This window comes from Myotis daubentonii, chromosome 4, assembly GCF_963259705.1.
Source record: "Myotis daubentonii chromosome 4, mMyoDau2.1, whole genome shotgun sequence".
Classification (NCBI taxonomy): domain Eukaryota; kingdom Metazoa; phylum Chordata; class Mammalia; order Chiroptera; family Vespertilionidae; genus Myotis; species Myotis daubentonii.
Genome location: NC_081843.1, coordinates 104,545,028 through 104,566,526, shown reverse-complemented (window position 1 = coordinate 104,566,526; position 21,499 = coordinate 104,545,028). Strand labels below are relative to the sequence as shown.

The window sequence follows — 21,499 nt, the reverse complement described above, 5'->3', positions numbered from 1 at the left end:
GTAGAGTCGTGTGTTACAGAAAAGCAGCCATGTAGGTGATCACTGGCCACCTGTTCAGCTGTAACATGAGCCATTTCAAGGACAGACAGGGATCTTTGTGTGTGATTTTGGTCAAGTCTTACCCCTTGTTCAGAGAAGCACTTCCTTCCTAAAACCCCCATACTCTTGGTCCTTGCCCTGCCTACTCCTTCTCAGCTGACATGCAGGTTCTCAGGAACTCCCTCCCATTCCAGCCACCCCCACCCACTAACTTTCCTGCATCCTGGGTGCCTTGGCCATTCATCCTCCAGCCTCACTGGAGGTGGAGTCTCTTCCTGTAAACTAATCCCCCACTTCCTACCCCTCCTACAACCTGGAGTTTGCCTAATCAATGATCTCCCCCTCTCTTTTTCCTCTTCAGCCTCTTGCATCACCTGGCTTCTTCTCATCATCATTCAGGGATGCTTAAATAATGCTTTCTTAATAGCCATCCCCTGTCCTCTTGTCCCTGCTGGCTGAGACAATTCTCTCCTTTTATATTGATTTCTTCATGCCACGTTTATCCCTCTGCTCATCATCATCTAAGTCTCTCCTCCTGCACTGCCCTAAACCAGCTCTGATAAATACTATTTGTTATGGGTTGAATGGGGTCCTCCCAAAAGACTTATTGAAATCCTAATCTTGGATACCTGTGAGTGTGGCCTTATTTAGAAACAGAGCCTCTGCAGAAGTAATTAGTTGCATCGAAGTCATGCTGGGTTAGGATGGCCCTGGATGCAATATGATTGGTGTCATTATAAGAGGAGAGGACAAAAAGACAGACACACAGAGAGAAGGCCATGTGGCTACAGACTCAGAGATTGGAGTGATGAGTCTACATGTCAAGGAAAGTCAATGATTGCTAACAACCCTCAGAAGCTACAAAGAGGAAAAGAAAGATTCTTCCCTGGAGCCTTCAGAGAGAGCATGGACCTGCTGACACCTGATTTCAGACATCTAGCCTGCAGAACTGTGAAAGAAGAGATCTCTGTTCTTTGAAGCCATCCAGTTTATAGTATTTTGGTACAGCAGCACTAAGAAACTAATATACCATTGCTTTTCTTGGAACACAGGATTTTGAGTGCTAACCTAGGAAAGCCCCTGGCAAACCAGGGTGAGTTTTTCACTCTACCTTCTGGCCCACATCTTCCTTAACTCTCTGCATCACTGAATACTAGGATGGCCACCTTCCTCTTAAAAAGTCCCCTGTTCTTGGATCCCATGATGCCTTGTTCTCAACTAGATAATTCCTTCTGATGGCAGGTAAAAATTCAGCTTTCTCCATCTAAAATCATCACATTCCTCAAATATTTTCCCCTTTTTTCTTCCATATGGGTTAAATAGCCAAGAGCTTGGGGATCATATTCAGTGTCTCCTTCTCCCTCCTATACCCATTAAATCATCAACAAAATCCCCTTCAAATTCCTAGAATCCACCCACTTCTTTCCATTTCTACTACCTCTCCCTCAGCCCCCACCCACATTACTGCTCCCTCTGATCAGAGCAGCAGCCTCAGAATGGGCTGTCCCTGCCACCATGTTGCCACCCTCCAAGCTGAGCCTGTCCAGATAGCTGGGGGACTTCTTAAGATGCCTTCCAACACATTGCATTATAAAGCCCCACTAACCACTTTAGCTTCACCTCCCTTTACATGCTCTCTAAAACTTAGACTAAGATTTCGTGACTCTCTGTACATACCTCTTGTAGGACACTATTCTCCCCTCCCTCACTTCAGGACCAATGCACTTGTTCTCTTTCTGGAACACCTTCCCCTTCGTGAGATTCACACACACCTGCTTACCATCGTCTGGGACTGAGCTCTGGCATCACCTCATCCTAGTAAGCTTCCTTAATCACACTCCTTCTGACTAGGCTCCCATAGACCCCAGCAATGACACCCAATAGGTCCCTTAATAGGATGTAATACAATGGTCCTTTTGGTTTATATTACTATAGGTCTTCTAATATCTTAACACAGACTGTATTTTTTGCCTCTAGCTCCTCAATATTTAGCACGGACCCTCTTACATAATAGGTACCAATTAAATGTCTGTTGTACATTCACTCCAAATTAAAAATGTGCAAATTAAAATAAGCTGAGATGCCACTTATGAGCTACAAGATTGGCTCAAATCCAAAAATCTAATAGTATACTTTGCTGGAAAAGCTGATCATAAACAGATACTGATATCCAGAGCAAAGAGAATGCAAAATGGCACAACCTTCATTAATGGAATTGGGCAATATCTAGCAAACCACATGTGCATTTACCTTTTGACACAGCAATCCCAAGTCTAGGAATGTCTCCCAATGGTACTATTGCAAAAATATTAAAAGTTGACTGCAGGAGGCGCTACTCATTTTAATAGCCCATTAAATGGACTATTTTAATAGCCCATTTTAATAGTTCATGATCACAAATGACAGAAAATAACCTAACTATGTTCATCACAAAGTAAGAGCTATGAGGCTATAAAAAGAAATGACATAAATCTATACTACTAGTGAGTGGCCTCTAGGGTATATTATTATGTCAAAAAATGCTACCTAGAGAAAAGTTTGTATGTATGCAAGCTTTTATCTAAAAAAGGAAGGTAAGAATAGAATATGTGTTTGTATACATATATGTTTGTATTAAAAAGAAGCATGAACTTTAAACACTAAGTAAAAGGTTATCTAAAAGCAGAGATTAAACAGGTTCAAGAGGAAGGAAAGCTAGCTTCCTTGAACACCCTTGTGTCATGAATTTGACTTTGAAGTAACACATAATAATAAGATGTAAATTTTAAAAAATCTCTAAAAAATAAAAGCAAAATTCAGCAAAACTAGTTGGGTTTTAGGTTGGCATAACCATACAAGAGGAAATTATTTCAAGTGATTTCAAGGCAGTAATTCTGCTTTAATCTCCCAATAAAATGTATACCCTGACAACAAAAAGAAGAGAATCATCGTACAGGGTTTTCAGTAGTCAAAAATGACTCCAGTTGCATGAAACTGTTATTCTGAAACAGCTGAGTATATATTCAGGAAAGGGCAAAGGAATAATTATATTGGCTGCAGAGACTCAGGATTCTGTGCACGGGAGAGAAAGATGTAGACACAAGACAGAAGAGGTTCAGAAATACCCGACAGTCCGAAGGTGACTTGAAACTATCTAGAATTGATGGTGCATTTTTTAAAAATGTTTTCCTCAGTTCAAAACACCTAACTGAGCACCTCCATGCAACATCAGCCAAAATGTCAGGTTGTTGGATCTATGGAAGGAAATAACTAAGAAGAGTCAGTGACATCTTGTCCCAGAGAGTTAGCACGTTATCAGAAGTCACGTGGGTTGTGTCAAAAGAACTCAGGAGCCAAATTCAAGAGGCTCCCCGGGGCTTGAAATGTGATGATTTCACCATCTATAAGAACAAAAACTGTAACTACTTAAAATAAGATGTCAAACATTAAACCCATGTATTAATAATAATTCTAATAATCAGCCCTGGCTGGTATGGCTCCATTGGTTGTAGCATCATCCCATGGATCATCCCAAAGGGTCTCGGGTTTGATTCCTGCTCAGGGCACATACCCAGGTTGTGAGTTTGATGCCTCGGTCGACAGGTGTATCAGAGGCAAATGACCCATGTTTATTGTTTTTCTTTCTTTCTTTCTTCTTTCTTTTCTTCTTTTCTCTCTCTCTCTCTCCAATTAAAACCATATCCTCTGGTGAGAATTAAAATCACCATCATCATCAAAATAAGAAAAATAAACAAAAAGCAAACATAATACCTTATTTGTCCTCTTTGGGTAATGCTAAAAAAACTCACTAGTCTTAAAGAAACTGACTCAGCCATTCCCATATAAGGGGTGCCCTTAGGATAATCAAATAAGATAGTGAGGAAAAGTTGTTTTGTATAGAAATATTCTTGCCATTAAATGAAGAATGACAAGATGACGAAATTCCAGGTTTGTACCCATGAATAAATCAATAAATTTAGGCAGTGATCATCAATGACTGCTAACTTCGCACCCAGTCATTATCTGCCTCCAATGGAAGTGCACAGCACCATCCATGACAGAGTGGAGACAGACAGGGCTGAACCTGAATCTAAGCAGCCTTGATATCGCTGCAAATTTACAGGCACATTCAAGTCAGAAGGACATTTGAACAACACCAATGGGATGCATTTGGCAAAACCCACACTTTGGGAAATTCTATACTACTAAGTACTTAGGTTTTTTTAAATAATTAATTTGCAAGGGGAGCAACAACAACAACAAACAGTAAATGATTAAAAGGACCTCAAAAGATACACCACCAAGTGCAATATGTAAACTTCATTTAGATCTTGATTTAATCCCACTGTTACAAAAATGTGTAAGCATCCATGAGACCCTCCGGGATCTCACAATACTCACTAGTCTGGTGACATTACGGAATTATTTTGTTGTTGTTGTTTTTGTCTGTTTGTTATAAAAATGGTATTTTAAGTTCTCTTTTTTTGATAGTCAAACTGAAATATTAAGAGACAATTATATGATTTATTCAGTTTGTTTCAAAATAATTTGGTGGGTGTGGTGTGGACTACAAGTGAGGATTTATTTTTTTTTTAAAAGTGGGCCATGAATTAATAAATACAGGGTTTGGGTATTCCTTAAATAATTTTTTCTATTTTTGTCTATTTGAAATTGTTATGATACAAAGTTTAAAAAGTAACAAAACATAAAACTATTGGATTGATTATTAAAATACAATGACCGAGTAAGTTTGGTTCACTTGATAATGTAACTGTGAGTTCGTTGAGGACAGGGATAAAGACATTTCGTTTTCTTCATGCATGCTGAGTGTCTGGGGTGAAAAGAACCCTAAATAAATTCTAATTAATGAAAAAACACATGAGTGGATACACATACCAATTTATTAATCCCATGGATCCATAGAGGTACCAGAGACAATTAAACCAATTCTGTCTGCCATGCAATGCCAGTTAGGAACAAAACATGTTTTGTGGCAAGACTAAGGTTTTGTTGGGAAATAGTGAGCTGAGAATTTTTTTGTTTTCCTTGACTTTGGTGTTATGTCTGTGGGTCACATTTTTACCCCCTGGTTCAAATGTCCAGGATGCTTCCAGCACCTGCTACATAACAGTGGTCTCAACATGGGGGCTTCCTTATCTGTAAAAATTCTTGAGTTAGTGATCCGTTTCTGGACATGAAATTCTGGCCATGAAGGAGTTCATATTTTTGCTCCTATTGTGAACGATGTCTAAAATGAAAGTAATGGAGCAACTGCTATCCTCTGTCACTGAGCGTGGAAAGTGCCGTGGCATTCAGAGCATGCCTGTCCCTTACCTTTATAGGAAATGACCGGGTGCTCCGCTCTCTGGCACTGAGAAGCGTCTGTTGTGGGCTGGGCCAGTCTCCACCAGCCCAGGCTGGAGAACAGCCACGCGATGACACAGGGGCCCTTCATGGTGGGCAGGAGGGCTCGGGCTGCGCGCTTGTCTTCTAACCAGAAGCTCGTCCTCCCGTCATGTGGGAAAAGTGCCTGAAACACAAAGGAGAACACCTGGATGGAAACAGGCCAGGGTTTCTGGTGGTGGCCTTTTGGTAATGCCCTGCTACCACTACCTTTAAAAAAAAAATGTCTGCTTGTCTGAGAGCTGAGAGCTGAGACAATCAGACTTTTTTCTAGCTTATTTGTCAGATACATATGAGTGTATGTATCTCAATAAGGACCCTTTTTCACAATAATTTTATGAGATAACCCATTTTTTTATAAAAGGAGAAATGTTCAAGTTTAAGCTCCATGAAAACATGACAGTCACTTTCCTAAGGAATACAGTTAAAGGGCTGTAATCATCAATTGGTTTTCCCTTGGAACATGCAAACATAGACCTATATGTGGAAACCCAGAGAACGCTGGCCTTCCTTTTTAATATTCAAAAGACTCTATTTAATAAGGCCATAACCATTGTCATTGACTTATAAGCCAGTTATTATGCTACCCGACTCTTAAAAATTGCCCATATTTAGTGAATTTATCCTTTGAAATGTATAGATGACCTGCAAAGTCTCTGGCTAGGGACCAAATATAAATCCACTGAAATCTATATTGAGCACCTACTGGGTGAGATAAAATTACTATACTGGGAATGCTGATACTTGAAAGCCTATGAATAATTTAAAAGATGAATAAGCTTTAAAATAAGATAGGCTTGTAAAAATAACTATAATCCAAGTTGTTAAAAAGCCATAAAAAGAAGCAGGAATGCGGTGGGAGTTGAGAGTCCTCGTGCTATTTAGACGGATGAAGGGTATATCCACAGAGGGGCTCACGTCTGAGTTTCATTTTGGAGGATAAAGAGGATTTCAACAGATGGAGATTTCTGGAAGTGCATTCCATGCCAAAGGAAGAGGATGAAAAGATGTCCTGGAGAGGCAAGAGGAAGGAGTAGGCAACGTGTTTTGGGAACAGTTTGCTATACTTGACCCAAACACCAGGGGATATAAAAGGAGATATAGTGGGAAGCAGCTTACAAAGTAGGTTGATTTAAGGTTTGAAAGGCAAACTATACTAATGTCTGATGTCTCTATATTTAGGCAACAAGCTACCATAGTATATTAATATTACATTAGATGAAATATTAACAAAAGTATTCTCACAACAGTGTACTTGGGAAATTGGGTAGAAAGGAGCACAGAGGTAAAGAAGTTCATGTGAGGACAATGCAATTGCTCAGAAGAGAAATAAATGAAGCTGCGACTTCTAATGGTGTCCATGTGAATAAAAATGCAGGCAAACATTCAAAGTGATGGGAAAGTATGGCAAATTAAAGAAGGCCACAGATTCCTTGAAATTCCACCTGTAAAGGTCGGGCTATTGACCCCTCTCTTGACTCTGGGCTGTCATTGTGACCATGTGGCTCAATCAGAGACAACAGAAGTGATGATGCGCTAGGTTCTAAGCCCAGTCCCTAATATTGGCAGTCTCCACTTCCTATCTCTTAGCACATGCTGTCTGGGCACTGGGACCCCAGGTAAGAAGTCCAGCTATCCTGAGCCTACCATGTTAGAGTGACCACATAGAGGAGCTCTAGTGACATTTCCCACAGAGCCCAACCTCCCAGTGCCCCCAACAAGGCACCTGCCATATGAGTAAATGTGGAAACCACTTATGACTTCAGTAAGGATGAGAGCAAAGGAATCACCCAGGTGAGCCCTGTCCAAATTCCTAACTGCAAAGTGTGAAATGAAATAAAATGATCATTGTTCTAATCTGCAAAATTTAGGAAAACAGAAAGTAAAGAGGCATGGACGGACTCAAGACAGAGAATATAAGAGACTGTGAAGATGGTAGTGCCATTGTGTTTAACATGATAATCAATAGAAGAATTTTATTTAGAGGAGAATATGATCATTTAGTTGTGTGCATGTTAGCTTGAAGATGCTGAGAGAATACTTAAGGAAAAGCAGCAGACTTGAAAATCCAGGCTGGGTGCTCATATAAAAAGAAGTCAGAGATTGCATACAACGTTTGGAAGGGTTAAAATCATGGGAGTGGTTAAATTCACCAGGGGAAAGCATGAGGGGGTAAAAGGAGGAGCTAAGTAGTTTTATGTTTGTTTAGAAGCTGCTAATTAAACAGTCATAACACAAAGATGAGAAGGAAATCAGAGATAGCTCACCAAGCGAAAATGGAGATCAAGTTAGATTTTTAAAAAGTAATAATAACACTTTTTAAAAAGAGACCTGGTCAACTGCATCCCAATGAATCAGACCAATGCTTTAGTGAAAAGGTAGTCAATGATCAATCAATTTGGGGGAACAGCCTGACCAGCATGGCTCAGTGGTTGAGCATGGACCTTTGAACCAGGAGGTCAGGGTTTGATTTCCAGTCAGGGCACTTACTCAGGTTGCAGGCTCAATCCCCAGTAGGGTGTGGGGAGGAGAGGGGCACATGCAGGGGGCAGTTGACCAATGATTCCCTCTCATCATTGATGTTTCCCTCTCCCTTCCTCCCTGGAATCAATAAAAATATTTTTTAAAAAATTGAGGGGAACAGTTTCAGTCAAACAAGAGACAAAATCCATATGTCAAAGAACCAAAAAGGATTGGAAGGAGAAAAAGTGGACTAGAACATGGATGGCAAACTTAAATGCCAGGTAAGCAAAGAACATTCAAGGAAACCAGAGAAGCACTAAACAGTTAATGTTAGGAAAAGTTTAGTGTAAAGAAAACAGATCATGAAATGTGGCTTTTGAGAAGTGGTGAGTGGGAAGAGACTGTAGATTTAAGAGGGAGAGGAGATATCAAATAGAAGACCCAAAAAATGCAAAAGTGGGAAGCTATCAGGGTCCTTGTAACGGACGTGGTTATGAATGAAGAAAAGAGGCCTCATCCTCTAAAGGAGTGGCCCCTGAATATATGGTGAGATTTCACAAGAAGACACATAAATTTTAGGGGCATCAGATTTCTCAGTCTCTATATTTTGAGTCTCATTGACTCAATGTTCCCATTGATGAAAATGTACACGTTGAGCAGAAGATGGTGGAGGGACTGTAAATCATGACTAAGCTAGAGTATGGCTTCTGTAGGAGTCAGGGACCCTGAGCATGAAGGTGGAGGAAGGAGTGCAGCGGAAAACTAGGAGCTGGGGAGTGAGGGTGGGACACCTGTCCAACGAGGCCACAACCCCTACCCAGACACGGTGTACCCTAACGGACAATGAAGGCACAGGAGTTATTTTTTTCCTGGGCTATAAGATTAAAAGATGATTAAGTTCACTCTTGGACAAGGTATCATAGTCTCTGAAAAACTGGGCAAGGCTCTAGAACTCCAGTCTAGAGGTAACCACATGAAGTAGCCCTCCTTTTCTTATCCTTCTGACCTGAGACTTAACACAGGAAATTTCAACGGATGACATAACATAGAATAACACTTGTTAGAGGCGTTTCAGATGTAATTTAGTTCTGTCCAGAGCAAGGGCATTTGAAGCACCCTCACCAGCCCCCTGGAGATAGATTATCACCGCTCATGTCAAAACAAATCAGTGATGATAAAATAACGCAGGATGGCTAGTGAAAGTACCAGTAAACCCTCAGAAAGTGCTAGCTCTGTGGCAGCCATGACACATTCACACTGTGCCTGGCACCCAACGGGCACCCAGAGCAGTACCTCTGACACACTATCTCTCACTGGGCAACATTCCATCAGAGATGGATGGACCACTGCCTCAGCTTGACCTCCCAGCCTGAGTTCAAGTCAACTAGGGACTAAGAGCAAATTTTTCTCTTGCACATGATTTTTCAATGTGTCAGGCCCACACCAACAGAGACTCCCCTGTGCTACCTATGAAATGAGTTCCACTGAACAACCGCCCATTGAAACTGTTCAATGTCAACATCCATGAACTTCTCACCTCTATGCCAGCATCTTTGCCTCCTGAAGGAAAGGTGGGGGAAACAGCACAAGCGTCTAGATGTGGAAAGGGACCATTAGAGAAGGAGGAGATGCCACGTCAAGTAGGAGAGCAGCTAAAATGGGACTCGTAGGCCCACGATGATGAGATGAAATTACATGTTTGCCATGAAAAACTAAGTGAAGCACTTTTAATGAGAACAGGTGATTTTTAGAAGTTTATAATTTGCAGACTACATAGCATGTTACCTTTTTTCTTAAAATAAAGGGACTATAAACAATCCTCGTGGTAAGATGCCAGGGCAGGGTATTCACCAACTTCATTTACAGAGTGGGCTTTTCTGAGCAGCCTGCCATGCATGACTAACTCCCTGAATGACTTGACTCTAAGGAGGCTCCATCCCAGATTACCTAATTCCATCTTCCACTGAGTCACGGATCTCTGGCCACTCAATGACAGAGGTGGGGAGGCACATAATTATATCAGGGATTTTAGTGCTGGATCTCAGGACTGTGACATTTAGAGCCAGATCATTCTTTATTCTGGGAACTGTTCAGCACATTTAACAACATCCCTGGCTAGATGCCAGTAGCACCCCCGCCCCATCTGTGCCAATCCAAATAGTCTCCAGACACTGCCAGTCACCCCTGGTTGAGAACCTCCAATTTCTGTGCACCTCTCTCCCTTTAGAAATTAAATAATCTATCATCACTTGAAAGATTGTTTATATATATATATATATATATATATATACACACACACACACATATATACACACATCCTAACTAAATTTGTATTGAGTCACGTCAGCAAAATTTCACTAAGAATAAAAGTCATGTTAATTATAACTACTTGCTACATTGGCAAATATATTATGAAGAAATTTTCAAAAGATCACTTTAAGTAAATGTTGTTCTAATTTCATCCCACTCCCTCTGAAAAATTAAAAACACATTAGGTGAGTTAATACGAAACAAACAATTTTGCAAATAGGAAGATTTATTACAGCAGGCTAATTTGGGCTACAAAATAGAAGCATTTTTGTTGCATCTATTTCAAAACCCCTGAGGCCTTCCTTTTAGTTTCCTGATGTGGGAGGATCTCTCTACAAGCTCCATCTAAATAAGCAAAACTCTGAGTATAAATGTGTGTGCAATAAATAACATTTCCCATTCACACCCACACCACAAATGAATAGGCTTTAGGGAACAGAAATAACTGTTCCTCTTAGTTTAAAAAATGCTGTCAGATTAAAAAAAAAGAAAGAAATCAAAAGAATAAGCACTTACACAAGAAGTTTGCTTAGGAAACAAAGCCTAACTAGTTATTAATAAACACAGATCCAAAATAAGTTTAGTGCACTTCTATTCATTAGTGGCTGGGTTTCTTCTGAGCCTTAGGTCTACTGTAAAGTGGGAAGTGGCCTAACCCTTTGGCACATCTCAGAGAGTCCATAAAGCCAGGACTTCCATTGGGGAGAGGACAATGAAATCAGGTAAGCTGACTCGGACAGGACTCAGGAAGCCGTGCCCCATACCTGCCCACTGCAGAGCCCTTAGTATCAAAGGGCTGAAGGCCAAGTTGAGGAGACTGTTGCACATGTGCCTCTTAATAATACAAAGTACTACTACAGCATGTTGTAATGTCTAATGGACAGCTCTTCTGAAATGTGTGTATTTGCATTCCCTCTTTCCATCTCCTGGCCCTACTCCATGGGATCCGATGAACCAACGGCTCCCCCAGAATCAAGTCCCAGACTAAACTGAAAGCAGCAGAACCATTGAAGAATCATTCCACCATCCGAACAAACCATATGGTCTCATCCCCACACCCCCTGGCACAGCTAAATATGGTACCTGTTGCACAATCATCAGCTCCTGCCAGATAAACAGCCCAGGCCTTTCAAAACTCTCAGGGTTCCTCCACTGCATTCCAAAGAAAATACTCTATCCCTTCACCAACAACCATCTCCTCCAATTCCACCTCCGCTACTCCCACTACAAAGGCATCCCTCCAGCCCCGCTGGCCTAGTCAGGATCTTCAATCAGTCTTGCACACTTATCTGCACGTTGCGGATGCCACGGGCCCCACACCTGCCCAAGTCTTCCCACTGGGCTTGGTTCAGACTGGCTTCCACCTTCTGCATACACAAGGCTACCCACTCCAGCCCACGGTGGCAGCTCTTTTCCAGGAATCCCAATGTAGCAATTAAGGCCTGATTCCTCATCAAAGGTTGCATGTATAGGCATACAACCTTTCATATTCCTACACTTTTGTTTCTCCTTTTTATTATAAATCACCTATGGCTTGAACATTATAGTCCCAAGTTTTATGCATTCCAACATGTTGAATATGCAGTCTGAATGAATCAGAAATCACATAGCCAATGACCTATTGAGCATTTAGAATTCACCCATCCCTTGCCATTGAGCAAACACCATGGTGAGGTGGTTCATTCATTCCCTTGGCACATATGAGACAGAACTTGTCAATGATTCAATGAATTTGAGAGATGAAAGGGGAGGTTGAAATCACCCAACCTCTCTCTTCACTCTGTGTCTGAGATATGAAGGCTCAGGTTAAAGGCATCTCATAGGTTATTGCTGTAAGATCAAGTGTGTTGTGGCAGCCACACCAAATAGGTGAGGCCACTACCCCCTGGCTCTTTGCAAGGCTTGCTCAGTCTTCCCACGCATGCTGGCAGAACCACACACTTATTAAGGGCCACATGATCAGATGATCTGAACCATCTCCAGTAACGTATCCCCAAATTTCATAATAAGGAATAAGCCCTTGGCACAGAAACAAGAGGAGTCATAGGGGAAATCATTAACCAACCAGCCACATTGAAGGATGTCACCTACGGGCAAGAGATAGCATTCCAACACAGGGGGCAAAGGTGAAGAGTATACAATGGGGGGCCCTTCAAGGTCACAGTTAAGAGTAGTCAAACAACTAGAAATCCACCTTTCTATAATTATCAAATAGAAGTAGAAGTAAAGACTTAGGAAACCCAGAAGACAAAGGAATTCCCTCTAAATCAGTGGTTCTCAACCTTCCTAATGCCGCAACCCTTTAATACAGTTCCTCATGTTGTGGTGACCCCCAACCATAAAATTATTTTTGTTGCTACTTCATAACTGTAATTTTGCTACTGTTATGAATCATAATGTAAATATCTGATATGCAGGATGTATTTTCACTGTTACAAATTGAACATAATTAAAGCATAGTGATTAATCACAAAAACAATATGTAATTATATATGTGTTTTCCAATGACTTAGGCGACCCCTGTAAAAGGGTCGTTCGACCCTCAAAGGGGTCGCGACCCACAGGTTGAGAACCGCTGCTCTAAATGGAAGAAGGCAGAAGTGATGGCTTCTGAAGGAGTTCAAGTTAAGAGTGTTTAAAGCAGCAGGAAGAAATGATCCAGGACAATCAATCTGATGTGTTCAAGGCTGGAATCAATGTATTGAATGAACCTATGTTCTTTTCTTGCAAAAGTTCAGATATTTTAGGTACTGAGCAGGAAATGGGATTAAATGAAGAATCAATAAAACAATAAACTTAATGCACAGTGTGCAAGAAAATAGATTCTTCTAACCTTTTTCAAAAATAATAACTGAACATTATTTGGAAAACAAGGTGAAATTAAAGGTTTCTTCTTATGACGTTGAGTCTCTATGGGGAATCAAGATGCTCGCCAGACATATTGCATCTTCCATATTTACATACCTTTTTGTAAAGATTAGATCCTTTTTATATTATTTTAACCCATGTGTCTCGACTGCCAAGTTTCAGCCAAAAGAGGTTTAGCATCAATGGATTAGTGAAACATTTTTAGGAACGTGTTAATGAAAACAGCGACTGCCTTAAGGAGAGAAGCATCATTCGCTGCCACCTTCAGGTAACTGAATAAGAATCTTGCTTTCTTACTTCTAGATTTTCATAATATCTGAATGGAGATGAGATGGAATTTTATGGTTATAAAAAATGACCTCATGGTATAAAATGGGAAAAAGCAAACATTAAACTATTTTATATATTTCAATAATAGTTCGACTCCAATGACCTTATTTTATATCTCTCTTCAAAGGGAATTGTTATTGCATTTTTGCCTTTTTCCCTTACTTTAGCTCCAGATCGCCTAAAGGATCCATAAAAATAAATGAAGTCCATTAGATAAAATTATTATTTACACAAAGGCAATATTAATTTTATCTGTCAGCAGGTTTTAAAACTGAGTGAAAGTTCATTGAATCTACTTGTGTGTTACTAAACCAACAATTGAGTTCTTTCTAAAAATGAAAATTTAAATAATGGGTTTTCAAGGCAACAATGGACAATTGCTAAAGGGTTTTTGACACAGTAAGATAACCAAGTTATAAATGACTCTCATGGTGTTGAAATTATTATTCATAGCTCCCATTTGTTTTTAGTTAAGATAAGCAGGACTTGGAGTGCAATGTCTTTGCCAACATGGTAAAGAAAGCACACAATGGTAGCAGGAAGAAAAGGATTCACCCTTCCATCTTCACTGTTCTGGTCAACATCACTGGTCACCTCCTGATTGTCAAACCCTGTGAGCCTATCCAACTGAAAGTCTCTATGGCACATGTGCCCACTGAGTTTTTCTCTTGAGTATCTCCTAAAATCCTCTGTTCCCTGGTTTCAATAACACCTGAATCTCCCTGTGCTCCTACTGCATCCAGATCTCTTACTGCTCAGGGCTCCTGCTACATGAAGGTGCAACACAATCTCTCCTAAAGGTTCATCGCTTCTCAGCCTACGCATTCTCAATGGCCTTTTATTAAAACTCACATAATATTACAAATTTTCTAAAAAACTAGTGACTTCCAAATCTATAACTCTCTTCAAAACTTCTGTACATGATCCAAACTCATAAATCAAACTAGATATCTTCACATAAATAACCCAAAGGTGCCTCATTTAAAGATGACTTCAATACCTGTCTTCACCAGCTCTCTTCTTCATACCTATTTGCCCTCATATCCAGCCACACCATTCACTCAGACATCCAACTCAGAATCTGAGGACCCACCCACCAGCTCCCTTTCCTTCATCTGCTTGAAGTTCATCTTTCAGTTGGTCACTATGTTCTGACAACCCTTCCCTCACCCATATCTAGAATGATGCCCATTTCCCCACCCTGACCAACCCATCTATTTCTCACCTCTGCAGCATCAGCTGTTTTTTTATGGGTTTCCCTGCCTCTACACTCCATCCGTAGCCCCAATCTCTGAGTAGCCCTCTTTGATTTTTTCCACTTTGCCCCCATCCCCACCTGGCCCCACTGTTCATCAATATTCATTTCTATTACAGTCTTTACCACCCTGAATGAAAATACCTGGGTATCTGCCCTATTCTTAAATAAGGCTATGAAAATCTCCACCTCTGGACAATACAAGGCATAATATAGGCAAGCCATCACCACCTGAGGAAAAAGTTAATGGGTGAAAATAATGCAAACCCACATACACATCTCTACCTTCTTAACAATATTTATGCTTCCATTAAAATGCTATTCATGTTCCTTTTTCTTCAATTCTGCTATTCGTTGTGACAGATGTTTTATTTCTCTGTTAAAATTCTCTTAACATCTGGTCCAAATACAAGGATTCCCATGGTTTTGAGAAATGTCCTTTCTAAATGTCATAATTTTCCAATTAACAGTCAAACGGATGAAGGGATTACTATAGGCAGCCCAGCTAAAAAGAGGAAGTCTCCTGGGCCTGGAAACTGAAAGCTCATGGAAGATATCACCATGCCATGTTAACCCTGAGGGGTTCAGATACATTACTCTGGCACACCATCCTCTGTTGGAACACATGAAAGTCAAAGGACAGAAAAAGGAGGATGTTACAATTCATAACAGAAATAAACTCATCATATTCATTATTCTAAGATGAAAACGCAAATACCTTAAAATATTATACAGTGAATTCACACATAATAGACTGTTAATATACTTGGAAAACTACAATATTTAATGAAAAGGCCCTGAATTGGTATTTTCAGATTTTAGTTGATACCTATAAGGCCCAAAGGACCAGACATGGCAAAGTCAGTATATTTGAGTCCATTTAAATCTGTCATAATCTTTGGTCATATCTCAAGTGCAGTGCACTTACTTACTACTTTTGACTCAGTTTATTAAAAGCAAGAATAAGAAATCCTCATTAAAACAGAAAATCAACTATAGTTAACAATATTGTTTTGCATATTTGAAAGTTGCTAAGAGGAAGGAATCTTAAAAGTTCTAATCACAAGAAAATATTACTGATTCATATCGTATCAAAATCAAAGATTCTAGTTATCAGAAAATAATAAAATTTAAGAAACTTCAAAGAAGATTATGTGATTCTGAACAATATTACTATATCTCTTATTTTCCTGAAATAAACCTGTAAAAATATTTTCTTTCCTTCTTGTTTGACAGACATGGAGACAAGACCCAAGGAGGCCCCACAGAAAAATGGAAGAATTAGTGATTTTGACAGCCAAGACCTTGGCCATCTTGTTGTATTGAACATCCTATTCTTATTTATACCTCACTAGTGGCCTGGTGCATGAAATTTGTGCCCATTAAAAGGGAATTAATTAGAGGAAATATTTTAATATTGCTATTTGCCCTTTCTCTATGATAGAAGTGTCAGAGATGAAAGAAAATTAGTAAAATGTATATGAAAATCTTCCTCCTGTCAGAGTCTGGGGCATGCCACAGGACCCAGAATCAAGTCCCTGCCCACCCATGTGCACCTCGAAATCATGTGAGACCCAGACCCAGCCAGCCACACCCCCGGGGAGCACAGCCTCAGGTCCCCTGGTTCAGCACTGGGCAAGGGGCGCAGCCTCAGGTCCCCTGTCAAGCTCTGCCAGGTGATGGGCCCAGCCTCAGGTTCCCCACCAAGCCCTGCCGGGTGGGGGTTCATGGCCTGAGATCCCCCATCAACCCCCTCTGGGCCGGGAGTGAGGCCTGAGGTCCCCTGTCAAACCCCATTGGGCTGTGAGCATGACCTCAAATCCTCTGGTCTGGCGCCAGGGCGGGAGGCGCGGCCTGAGGTCCCCCATCAACCCCCTCTGGGCCGGGGGTGTGGCCTGAGGTCCCCATCAAGCCCCACCACGCAGGGGGCACAGCCTCAGGTCCCTTACCCCGACCCAGCACCACATAGCCTCAGGTCCTTGCTGATCACTCATTACAGCTCGTTACAGGAACCCCGCCTCCACTGTGGGTGCAGCCATCTTGTGACGGTGTGACAGAGTGAGGGTCAATTTGCATATTACCTCTCTATTATATAGGATTTCTGCAATGACCATACTAACTAACAATTGGGAGCCCCGCTAGACACATGGATCACTGGGCTTAAGAAACAAGCAGATGCTCTATTTCTAAAACTGACCTTGTGTTAGGCCTGAACATGTGCCCTTGGGGAGAGAAATTTCACTAAGTAACCAGCTGCAGCATCATTCACTGGTCCTAGAGCCAGAAACGTAATTTACCAAGATTTCATTCAGCCAATGATAAAAGAGAACCAGCCCTCACACAACTATGGATAGCCTTCTCCATGTCTTGTGCCATCCTCTGCTTGCCATCTCGCACCCTCCTTGAAGGCCCATGATGATGAAAAGCAGTTTTCAACTGGTGAATATAAAATTATATCCCAGCCCCAACATGCCCCTGGAACTGCCACTTCCATCACTTTTCTAATGGACAAAGAATCACCTCCAATCAAACATGGACCTAGAAAACCACCAATTCCCCCTCCTTGAGTCCACTTCCTGCCTGAGTCTCCCCGTCACAGGTAGTCATTTTTATTTCTCTAACTCCTCCACAGGACACTCTAAACCATCAGTAAACCCGAACAAGTGGGTCACACGCCTGTCCCCTTCCCTCACCTCTACTGCCGCAATCCCATTTGAAGCCACTCCATATCTCACTCAGACTTAGCAGAAGCTGCTCTAGTTGTCTTGGGGCTTTCCATGCTTGTCCCCCAAGAGTCCATCCTCTATGTTGCAACCAGAGCAATCTTTATAAAGAGTCTAAAACAGTGAAACTCACAGAAGCATACTAGAATGGTGGTTGCTAGGGGCTGTGGCTGGTGGAAATAGGAAGATGTTGATGAAACGGTACACAGGATGAGTAAGTTCTGGAAATCTAATGTTCAGCATGTTAACTACATACAAGAGAAGGACTTGGAGTGTAATGTCTTTGCCAACATGTGAAAGCACACAATGGTAGCAGTTAATAACACTGTGTTATATACTCAAAATGTACTAAGACAGATCTTAAATGCTCTCACCACACACACAAAAAGGTAACTACAGTGGGGCCTTGACTTACGAGTTTAATTCGTTCCGAGACCGAGCTTGTTAAGGAGCTCGTTAACTCAAATTTCTCTATCAACTCAATGCAAAAAATTGGCCGAAAGACAGCTGGTATCTCAAAAAACTCGTTAGTCGGGACACTCGTAAGTCAAGGCCCCACTGTAACTACATAAGGTGATGTGTTAATTAGCTTGATTGTGGTAATCATTTCACACATACACAAGTATCAAAACATCACATTGTACAAGGTAAATATGAACAATTTTTAATTGCAAATTATACTTCAACTAGAGCCCTGATGCATGAAAATTTGTGCAAGAGTAGGTCTTCCATCCCCCAGCTGCCAGCACCGGCTTCCCTCCGGCACCTGGGACCCAAGCTTCCCTCCTCCAGCCGCCCACAGGTACCCGAGACCAGGACTGGCTTCCTTCTGGCCCCAGCTTCTTCAGGAAGAATGTCCGGACGTCCAGTCTAATTAGCATATTACCCTTTTATTATTACAGATAAAGGTGGAAAAAAACAAGTATAATAGAATATTTGCATATTTTTAAAAATATGTATGTAGCTGCAATTTCCTTTCCTATATAAAGAGCGAAAAATTAATCAACAAGAATTCTGCTGGGTCTGGCCCCACCCACTTCTGCACCTTTCCCAGCATCCCCAATTCTTATTTTAAGAAAATTTTAATAAGGGAATAAAATATCTGTGACAGTGAACAGCAGAACTGAAGAAAAGGAACATAAGTAGCATTTTAATGGAAACATTAATATTGTTAAGAAGGTAGAGATTTGTATGTGGGTTTGCATTATTTTCACCCATTAACTTTTCCCTCAGGTGGTGATGGCTTGCTTACACCAGGTCTTGTATTGACCTGTGCATTCAAATGTGCATGTTCCCCCCCCCCCCAACCCCTGACACACACACACACACACACACACACACACACACACACCTCTGATGTTTTTGACCACTGGGCTCATCACCTTTCAGATAGCACTTACTGGCCCACAGGTCCAGAGATCCTTTCTCTCACTCTGGGTCCTTTCAAGGTGACTCCTCATTGTTCAAATTACCCTCAAATGTCACCTCCTCAGAAAGGATTCCCCCACAAGACCTCCTAAAGTAGTGGTTCTCAACCTGTGGGTCGCCAACCTGTGGGTCGCGACCCCTTTGGGGGTCGAACGACCCTTTCACAGGGGTCGCCTAAGACCATCGGAAACACATATACAATTACATATTGTTTTTGTGATTAATCACTATGCTTTAATTATGTTCAACTTGTAACAATGAAAATACATCCTGCATATCAGATATTTACATTACGATTCATAACAGTAGCAAAATTACAGTTATGAAGTAGCAACAAAAATAATTTTATGGTTGGGTCACAACATGAGGAACTGTATTAAAGGTCACGGCATTAGGAAGGTTGAGAACCACTGTCCTAAAGCACTAAACAGTTGTCACATAAAACTACTTGAAATCATTCATGTCACTTACAACGACTTAAAATTTCTCAATGGGTGTATTTGTTTATAGCCTACTAGGAAATAAGCAACTAACTGGAGGACTGAGCCTTGGTTTTGTTCACTTGACATCCCAGTACCCAGAAGAGAGTATCTATCACACATATAATAATCGACTGACTAGCTAGGCACTAGAGGGGATAGAAACCAAGACAGTCTTTGTTCACAAAAAAAAATCATTGTGAAGATCCTTCCTGCCAGTGCTGCTGAATAGTGCTTACCACAAGATTTAGGAGAATTTCTATGGAAAACTACAAGTTCACTCACAAGGAATCAGTCTTTCTTTCAGGTGAGATTTCAAGAGAACAAGTCAATAAAAATCTTGAATTAGCTGCCACAGAAGCATCAAATGATTAGCACGAAATGTGATGCTGAGAAATGCAGACATGCTGTGAACATATGGTATTTTATTCTTCAGCTCATTAGCCTGAGAGTGGAAAGGTCATTCAGGACATCACAATAAAGGTCATCATGGCTGAAATGTAATCCCAAATGCTTTAAATTCCATAAGGAACAGACAAAAGGAATGATTCCTAAATATAAGTCCAGAAAAAGGAAGGTCAGATTGCATCAATTTGGGAAGTTGTTCTCTTAGCAGTTAAACAAGGCCCCAGGATGTCTGCCCACCTGCCTTTGCTATGCAAAAGGTTAGAAACTATCTAACGGTGCTCCTCAGTCTACAGCCCAGCGGTCCTCCTGTGCAGTAACACTAGCTTAGAGGAGGCAGCAGTGCAGAGATTTTAAGAACACAGACTCTGAACCAAGATTGCCTGCCTCCCAGTTTTAGCTCCAACCTTATTAACCTTATGCCTGAGATTCTATCATCTGTAATTTGGAGATAAAAACCATGACTTAAAATTATATGAGTAATTTGAAAGGATAGAGTGTACTCCCTAGCAATGAGGAAGCACTAAAAAGAGTTTTAATAAATATAAACAAATAAGGACTATTCTTAAAGTGTTTTTCTAAATCTTACAGGAAAAAAATTTCTAGCAACCAAATTAGTGTCTTCCTAGAAAGAAAAGACAAAATCAGTTCACTAAATAATGAGCTATGTTTTGGTGGGCTAGCCAGCTTCCACATCTGCCCAGGAGACATGTAAAAGAGCATTCACTGCAGCCTTGTTCATCATAGCAAAAAACAAAAACTAGAAATAACACTGGTGTCCACTGAAAGAACAGAAATTTGTATGCAATATTATATCACAGTGAATATGAATGGTCTCCACCTACATGCAACATAAATAAATATTAGAAATCATACCCACCCTTGTCCAGAACACATCCCCCCACGTCTATATTAGAGCCTTTGCCCTCTCTGAGGTCCAGGTCAAACACCAGCAGCTCTTCCATTCCTGGGACCATTTCCCCAGCGAGAAGAAAAGACCCCTCCACCTGGCCTCCTGAGGATGCAATTTTTCTCTGTGGCCCCAGACTCTGTCAAAGCCTGACTTCTTCTACCTTGAGGCCTGGCATCTGTGCAGGGCCACACAGGAGAGCCTCAGCCCCACTTGTCACCGGAGCCCCTCACAGCCCACAACAGTTTCTCGCACATAGGAAGGACCTCATTTTCCTATACTTACTGAATGAAGGGATCAACCAACCACTCACAAATAATGCAAAGAAGCACCAGGCTAATCTAGGAAAAGGCTGGGGAAGGTGAGTTGTGGAAGAGTGGGAATCATGTAAATGGACTGGAAATTAAAAGAACACACTTTTGGCAGAAAAATGGAATAAAGTTGCAGGGTAGAATTTACTGAGAACGGGGGTAGCAAATGCATTTACCTGTCTAAAATGAAAGGAACAAAGTTGTAAGTGATGAGATCAAATAAATGATGGCACATGCCTAAGATAAAATATCATGCAGCTTGTAAAACCAATGTAGTAAGACCACACGCTGACATAAAAATCCAATAATGATGTTGAGTGGGGGTGAGGGGAATGTAGACATTTATCTATCTACAGAGATAAAGAAAGAAAAAGATCCAATATTTGACTAAAATAAACCAAATGATTTCTATGTTTATATGTATGCAAGAGAAAAAGAACTGTGATTATTCCTAAGCAGAGGGGATATTTTATCTTCTTCTACCTTGTTTGAATTTTCAATAAGCATTTATTTATTGCAATTTCAAGTGAGTAAACACATTGAGGTTTAGAATAAACGAGTGGGGTGGATTAACTTTATGGATTAACTAATGAGAC

The 21,499-nt window shown here is 40.9% G+C and overlaps 1 protein-coding gene across 3 annotated transcripts in view; it reads right to left on the bottom strand.

Annotated features, from left to right (window-relative positions):
* The window catches only part of SEMA5A (semaphorin 5A), a 397,867-nt gene that overhangs the window by 238,651 nt on the left and 137,717 nt on the right, over positions 1-21,499 (bottom strand). For all 3 annotated transcript variants that reach the window (XM_059694805.1, XM_059694804.1, XM_059694806.1), the window contains one exon: positions 5,353-5,548. In XM_059694805.1, the coding sequence (XP_059550788.1) occupies positions 5,353-5,473 (121 nt within the window). In that variant the 5' untranslated portion in view covers positions 5,474-5,548. The remainder of the gene's footprint in view (positions 1-5,352; positions 5,549-21,499) is intronic.